Source organism: Austrofundulus limnaeus, unplaced genomic scaffold, assembly GCF_001266775.1.
Source record: "Austrofundulus limnaeus strain Quisiro unplaced genomic scaffold, Austrofundulus_limnaeus-1.0 Scaffold168, whole genome shotgun sequence".
Taxonomy (NCBI): Eukaryota; Metazoa; Chordata; class Actinopteri; order Cyprinodontiformes; family Rivulidae; genus Austrofundulus; species Austrofundulus limnaeus.
Window position 1 is genome coordinate 1056797 of NW_013952570.1, and position 8781 is coordinate 1065577.

At 34.6% G+C, this 8781-nt stretch overlaps 1 protein-coding gene across 1 annotated transcript in view; it reads right to left on the bottom strand.

The window, feature by feature from the left end:
• LOC106523885 (myosin-10) overlaps positions 1-8781 on the bottom strand; it is a gene marked incomplete in the record, with an annotated part of 84879 nt that overhangs the window by 35439 nt on the left and 40659 nt on the right. Inside the window, 4 exon segments of the mRNA XM_014017461.1 lie at positions 499-591; positions 3120-3149; positions 4616-4718; positions 7840-7867. Of these exon segments, the coding sequence (XP_013872915.1) occupies positions 499-591; positions 3120-3149; positions 4616-4718; positions 7840-7867 (254 nt within the window).

Genomic DNA, 8781 nt, shown 5'->3' on the forward strand with positions numbered 1-8781 from the left:
GAATACGAAAACATTGGTGAATGCCACAAATTCTCCTAAATCACTCGTACGCACAATTTAAGAACAAATCTGTGTGTACGAACGGTTCTTGCATGAGGCCCATTGTTACAACAAAAATATGATTACTTTTTGTGCTAAGTTTAAATCTTTGTTTCAGTCTTTCTGCTAAGCTCGGCAGGTAGCTGTGGCTTCATATTCATCATTATTTCACTGCGATGCAAATCACTTTTTAAAATCAGTTTTTAGATTCTAAACCAAACCGTTGAATTTACAATAAAACGAAAAAGGTATCATTTGAAAGTAAAATCCAATTCTGCAACAGGGCACATTGTAAGATTTAAGGTTCATCAACTGAACTGGAGCAGTAACAAAAATTCCTAACTCACGCACAAACTAATCTTCTTGTGGTGAAAAAAAATGTTTTTTCCTGCCCCGATAGTGTTGGTGTATATGTTTAAATCAAGAGCGGGATGACTGAAACAGAGAATGTAAACTCACAAAGCGAGACGAGTTGTCATTTTTCACTGTCTTGGCGTTGCCAAAAGATTCGAGGATGGGGTTGGCCTGCAGGAGCTGCCGTTCCAGCTCCCCCTGTGATGAAAGACAGAGAGGAAAAACACTGTTAAAATGTTTTTAATTCTTGGTACTTACGCAAAGGAATCTGAATAACAGCTATTTTTTCTCAATGTTTTTATTTGTTTCCTCCAAAACATACTTAAGCAGGCGAGGCGAAATCTATTAATCATAACAGGAGATTAAAAAAAAGAAGCCAAGTAATTGCGTTAAGCCAATCTTTCAGACAGTGAGCAATTCGTCATACTTCTGTTGGCTTTTGCTTCAGTCAACTGCAGTACAATGTGATTTCTGTCAAAAGAATTTGACCATTTTAGGGGCCAAGACAACCAAACAGTTGGAGAGATCTTGAACTGCAAAGGCAATAAAGTGAGATAATTGTTGCTACACGTTCGGTTTCTTCTGGCTGTCACTTTCCTCAGGTTGTGCTCATGTAACCTGTGCTGTACATTAAAAAAACAACCTCATGCACCATCCAATCATATAACCTATATTTATCCTTTTTTAATCTGGTACTGAATAAATAAATGTAACCCTGCAGGCAATGAGTCACACTAAGGATTTTTCCAATACTGAGTTCATATCATTTTCAAAATTTCCATCTCAAAAACTTCAAAATGATACCTAGTTTGTTCAGTTTTAACAATTTATCACCAACAAGCAACAAGCTAGAATTGTGTACAGGAGTGGCAAATTGAAAATTCGATTTTGATTGGTTTGAGTGACGTTACTTGGAGTTCCAATCTTGTATTTAAAAAGGGGACTGCTCAACCATCACCATGATTCCAAACACTATACAAGGATGTTTTGGTCCATTCTAAAATCAACTTAAAAGGTTTATGACTACAAGGATTGTTTCTGAAGATTTACCTGTTAGAAAACTTCGACGATTAGGAAGAACATATGCTATTTTAGTTGGGATTGCTTGGATGGTGTCTTTAAGGACTAATTTTTAGGCAAATCTTAATATTGACAAAAATCAATATTTTTTTGCATTTTACACTGCAGCTTTGTTCATTCTGTCACATTTTGCTAGCATGGGTTACGTATTGGATGCTTCCAGTTTAACTAATAATCTTAGTAAAAAATGCAATAACACTTGACTGTGTACAGGTTTGACTTTAGAACCTTACAGTGACTGAACTACTGTATAAAACAGATTTCATATAAATGATTTCGCTTTGATGTTACAGAATTTGTGTTTGTGTTGTCCCAATGGGATTTCATTTGATTCTATATAATTAGTGGTTTACGTAATTCAACTGTAGATTACTTCAATAATGAGTACTGAGGTATATGTCTATGGACAACAGAATGAATGAATAAATAAATAAATAAATAAATAAATAAATAAATAAATAAATAAATTACCTATTTCTTTATGTTTTAAGAAATGTTTTCATTACCTGCAGCTGGATTCGTTCTCCTGTTGTATTTTCTAGTTTTATTTCAGATGTGCACAAGTTCTTGTATAAATCGACTATCTCACTGACAGTATTTTAATATTTAGGCTGCTTTATTTTCCTTTCACTTCTTCTTCGTCCTCATTTTTACCTCCTTTCAATTGCCTCTCCTGAACAATTTCCTTACCCTCCTTCAATCCCTGACCCTACATTCCTCTGGCTTGTGGACAGAGGCAGCTGTAATGCAAAGCAGAAGGGAGGCAGCGTTAAGCAGGTCAGTGTGGATGGTGCAGTCCAGGCAGTTAACTAACTCAGGTACAAGATAATAATAATAACAACCAGAAATTTACTCAAACCGTCTGTGCTCAGTGATTTTGTTTGCAGAACTCATAAAGAACTTCTTCTGGTTCTGCAGTTATTAGGTCTGCAGCTGACAGAGAAACATCAGGTACTGATTTAGGGGAAAAATTRCAACTGGATAAATGTAGCAGAGAAGAGGCAAGATTGAAGAGAGGAACGGAAAATTGAACCAAGTCAATAGAGTCTAAGTAGTTTTATTTAAACAAAAAATTGTGTTTTCATGTCTTAAAAACACTCCTGTGTGCAACGCACAGTAAAAGTTGAAATGCACTTTAAACTAYAGACATGCATCTAAAGCTTATAGCTCATTTAAAAAACATGCAGAAACGTCATTTTTATTCTTAATTTGCAATAAAAACTTTTTTATTCACTTAGAAGTTTTAAAATGAAGCTGAAGGAGAGATGTTTAGTGTGGCTGTGATCTAATAACACGGGGCTGCACAGCCTCGGGTTCCATTAGGACTTAATGAACAGCTTTTATTGCAGGTATTTGACATGTGTTTCTGATGAAACACCTCAATTTACAACTGTTTTAATAAACCAGAACCAACTGGATAAAGGTTTCAAGTGATTTTAGCATGAGCTGGTTTAACGGCAGATTTACTGGGTTTCAAATAATCGAATGAGTAGATTGAGCCAGCACAAACACATACCTCATAACCTCATCGTTTAGATTAGTCAGTCAGCATCATTATGGAGGCAGCAGTGATTCAAAGAGAAGGGCATGCAAATGAACACAAACATCAGAACCGGACCACACACTTAAGTGGGAGGTACACTTGCCTGTAGCTTGAATACATTGGGAGATTCGGGCTGTTTGTTATAGATAAACAAATGAAAGTATTAGAATGTGAAGCACTGATGTTGGACACAAGCAACAGGAAATACAAAACCAGTACATATTGGATACACTGACAAATTAACACTGACCAGACAGATTAAACTGACATCCCTTTGATAAGAGGCTGATTATTACAGTTGAATAACAGCTAACAAAACTAAGATTTATGCTTCAGGTTCAATTACAAGAAAAATTATATGACTGATTTTATATTATGAAAAAATATTTGATTTCATTGTCAAGAGAAAACCTCAAAAGCCATTTGGATATTAAAAGTTAGAAGCTGGGAATTTTGCAAACATTTAAGGCTTTTCTGTTCAAAATCATGTTTTTTGTAGCTACTGCTAAAAAAAGGGCTGCAAATAAATTCTTTAACAATATATTTTAAACAGTTTGTTCAAATGATCCATTGATAAGCTCATTATATTTTGACAAAATGCAATTCTTGCAAATGTTTTAATAAATGCACTACAGCTGCTTATTTCTCCACGTAACTTTGGGACTTAATCCTCAGTTTGATGTGATAGATCACAAATTTTAAAGATAAACACTTGGAACTTAATTTGAATATAAGTACTATGAATACATTTATCTTTGTCAGCAAAAGCACTAGAGGCCTAAAAGGTTGATTTCAGAAATATTCGTATTGTTTTCAACAGATATACACAAAGATGGAAGATCTAAATAAAAACACAAAATAAACAATATCCTAATTTAGTAATAATCTCAAATTAAATGTGCTTATTACACAGATTATTGCTTATTTTTTTACTGTCCTGCTTTTTGTAAAATAACATTAAGAAGCTGATGAAGTTATACTATACTATATATTATACTATATTATATTATACTATGTTGTTCATTAGACTGAAACATGTGCTAATTCTTGTAGCTAGCTGTAAACTTTTGCTTTAAAATATTTTTAGCTTAGAAGCAGTAAAGGGTGGTGCACTTCTGGTAGAGAAGTCATAACCATCTGTGTTTTTCACCAGAAATGTTTTTAACAGAAGGGTTCCTTTTGAGGGGATGAAACATCTAAACACAGCTGACACCTAATTTTTCATGATACATTAAAAAATCACAGCAATAATATATACATTTTTTAAGCAGTAGCAGCAATAACACTTGCCTTATAATTGCCTTAAAATTATTAGATTAGTATTTCGTATTAGCTATGCTAAGCTAAGCCCTCTTCTGGTTTATTATTTTAGTTACTATTAAAACACACAAATATGAAAGTGTTTTCACTAGGCATTTATGGCATTTTCACAGCATTAATAATGCAACTATGTCAGTCACAAAAAAACACTGTGCATTGAATTTAATAATGAGTAATGGAGCAAAATAATTTATATATGATTACTTTTTAAAGACAGAAAATGAGAGCTGAAAAAAAGGCGACAGAGACAGTAGGTGAATTGTAAGCAGCGGGTCTCACAGGAATGTTGTGGTCCTTGCGTCCTTTATGCGAAGACGCAACATGGGCCAGATACTGGATGACCTTCTTTGTGTTCTCAGTCTTGCCAGCCCCTGATTCACCTCTGAAAACAAAAATTCAACAACGTGGTAAGAAAGAAACAAAAAACAAAACAAAACAAAAAAAAACAGGTCAGTGAAAAGTAAATACTAAACCTGAGATAATCTACATTAAAACGTCTGTTCTCAGAAAGAATAATCCTTTATTCACGAAGCATAACCACAGTACAAGACATAGGCTGTATAAATTGTCCAAATTTTAATGGACAACACACTGCAAAACCATAACCAAGATCACACTTAATTACCCTAATTTGGGTAAAAGTRATTGGATGGATGGAGAGTAGATAGTAGATAATTGCCATTAAGCTACATGTTGTTTTTGTATCTATCCATTGTTTGTCAGAGGGTTTTACTGGAGAATGCTGTGGTCTGTTGTGTTTCCAAAATTTCCAGGCCCCGCTTTAAGGTTTTCTTTAATGATAGCTGTGTGAGGCAGGGCCTTCCACAGCTCCCACAGTCAGGTTCTGGTGCCCAGAAAACACGGGCCAACAGCAAAACCAGGCCAGCAAAACTACATTGAGCTACATACCTGTGGCTTTACTGTAGCTGGTCATTAGCTCTACTGCACTTAGTGCACTGTTGTTTCACATGCTGCACTAGAATCAGAGGCGAGTCCTCGAATGCACAATACAAGCATAAAAATATAGGTCAAATAGGCACAAATATAACTTTTGAGATAATTACCTCATAGTATTACAGCACAGTTGGAATACATCTAAAGGAAACTGTTCACTGATTTCCTCAAACCTTGGCAAAGAGCCAATCACAACAAAAACAATACCTACTATAATGACAGAGTTGGAATTACTTTCTGACCATTTTGAGCAATAAAATCTTTGACAGGCAATTAAAATACAGAGATTGCATCATGTCAGTGTTAAAAGCCTCAGCTTCTTAATGTTTTCTTATAATAGTTCACATTTTTATGATGAACATGAATAAAAGCTTAGTTACATGCCCTACTTTATTGAAGTTTGTTGTGAGCCAATAATGATGTAATAGTTTTCTCTAAAATCACAGTCCAAGCTATAAACAAACACCTAATAAACTTTTCTATATTTAAAACATAAGGCCAAGTAACTACACAAAATAAAGCATCAAATATGATTCCAAACCCTCTTTTTATTTTCCTTTACAGTTTTCCTCTTTAAAGATAACCAGGTTGTTGTAAATTAACAGGACACAATCAAAATGTGATTTTTTTTCTAATAAAATCCAACTCTTCTAACAGAGAAGTGCATTCTCATTTTGTAAACGTAAATTCTCCTGGTCTTCAACATACAGTGGTAGCAGGTCATTAATATTCATTCTGAGGCCAGGACTCCACAGGAATGCTTGACGTCACTGTTTAGGCCCCCTTCTTTCTCGGATTTCCAAAACCTACACAGCCTACTGTATGAACGAGTCTGGACCGCAGTAAGTTTTGGAAAATCTCCTTCAGAGTGAAATCTATCATGAAGTTGCCCCACTCTTTAAGGCTCCCCCAAAAAAGGTTTTTCCTATTATTTTCCGTGTTCTTGAGACACGCCCAAGCGTCCCTCACCATGCTCTTTACACCCGCCCTAGTAAGACTCTCGAACTGGGTCAGGCTGTAAATGAGCACTAGAGGATCCCATCCATCAGCTTACTGTATATAACTAGAAACAGGACTGAATGCAGAAGTTGAAGCCACAAAGGACAAGTGCCCCCTAATAGGCTGGCTGCAGGACAATTTGTAACTCTTGCCCATTTAGGCAAAAATAAGGGACATTTTTATTTAGTTATTATTATGTAACTGAGGCTTAAAGAAAATATTAAATTGATTGACAATGTGAACACTTTATTGGTGAGTTTGGAAGGTGTGTAAGTGAGATTTCTGTATTGATGGTAAAGCCCTACATCCCTCATGTGAAGACTTTGGCTCCAAAAACACAATACGGCAGCACCCAATAAATAAGGAATGGTCAACTGGCCGCCATGAAGGATTTTAATTTAAGTCGCCACTACAACATGCTGCACAATGCAAAATATGAGAAGTTTACTGAAGTCACAAATACATAAACAACACCAACTTCTTATCAGTATCACAACAAGCAGTCTGCACTCGAGGCGTCTTATGCTGCTGCTCTTCAGCTCGATCAAGTGTTTGTTTTTTGTTTGCTTCAAGTGTTTTGTTTTCATATTTGATAAACAAATGTGCAACTGTTATACAGGCATTTGAGCATGAAATATGTTGTTACTACACTGTATGTTGGTTTAACAGACACATACACAATTTTTTTTTAGTTTTTATTCTATTTGGGTATGTGTGCAGTGCTATGTGGCCCTCTGGTCTTGTCAACAAAATGTTGTGGCCCCTTCTATCATTTAAGTTAACCATCCTTGCAATAAATGGACATGATTGTATCAGTTTTAGACAATTAATAGAGTTGTTCATCTATATGTAGTTTCTTTACTTATACAAGTCTTTTTATAATGCCATAAGACTTTCAAACATTTTTTTTCTAAAATCTATTCTCCAGGACATCTGTTTGTCATTAACCAGGTTATACTTTTGATTCATGTTTCATCTTTTTTTAAACATATTTTTGTGAAGCAGAGAAGCTGTTTCACTATCACCAACGGGGTGAAAATTTCAGTGAGTCTTTCACACCAATCTTAAATCCATGGCACGCTAAAAGAAAGTGGTACTTAATTGCTCTCTGACGCAAAGGATGAGGGCAGGCCACCAAACCACACTCATAACTCCCTCAGTATATGGCAGAGCTGCTGTGGAGGCCAGCATCCGCAAAAAGCTATTTGTAACTAGTCTTTAAATAAAATGCAGTCGGACGATGGGAGTTAAGCAACTGAATGGTGATGACAGAAACATAGAGTGAAATGGGGAAAAAAGACTTTACTAAGATAAAAGAAATGGAAAAACCACATTTGAAAGAAGGAGGAGGAAAAGCTAGAGGCTTGATTTTTATCAAATGCTTTTAATATAAGTACGTTATGTTCAGGTTTTTTTTAAAAGTGAAACTATATACAGTATACCCTTCATTTTCAGACAGTTTCAATTATAGAGTCAACAACAGTTTGTCCTAAGAAGACTTCAGTGGAGAAGAAACAAAAGAAAGCTAAAGTAAGAGTTGTAGTACTCACGTGCAAAGGATTGATTGGTCCTCACGATCTGTTCAAAGAAAAGAAAACAATCAGCATAATTCAATTGTTTTATAACACAATTTAACTGTTAAACAATTTCATTGGTTAAATTGTTAACCCTTAACTCTTATTTGACTTTAATATTTTCACATTAACATTTAATCAGTAATGATTTGCCAAGGAGTTTATATAGAACAGCTGGAGTGCACAGAAAGCACATGACCGTGTGACCATGTCTGGTGAAGCTAACGGCTAACGCAAAACGGTCAAGAGTCTGGATTTCCCATTACTGTACATGTTTACAACAGAGCAGAAAAAAGGACTGATAATGTAGAAATCAATAAAACTATTAATAATAATATCAACCCAATTATTATTAATATTTTACAGTTTATATAATCTATCTAATGTTTTAAATAATGTCAGAAAAGCTGTTTGTGTTATGGATTTATTAACTGAAGATAAACAGGAAAGCGTCTCATTTTACAACGCAARTCAGCAGATTTGATCTTATTTAGCTCAATGTGATCTGAGCAGAACATAATGTAACAGTTTAAAATTAAAATAATCTTATAAAGTTGATTTAATCACTGTTATTTATTGAACTGATTAGCAGATATTAGCTTGTTAGCATATATACAGAGTTTAGCACTGTTGAATCATGCTACAATTTAACACAAACTATTAAATATTACTTTGTCCTCTGATTAATACTGTAGGAATTACTTCGTGAAATTAGGACCAGCCTATTTTTCATAAATGTAATCCAGCAAGACCTTGCAAAAAATGAAATCAGAAATAATGAAACACCCCTCTGATCATGAATGAGAAAAGAACTTGTGATCTTTTCAGATTTCTCAAATAAAGTAATTTATTTTAGATATATGACCAGAATAAACATACAAACATTTCTTAAAATTATTATATGAATAAAAACACAAG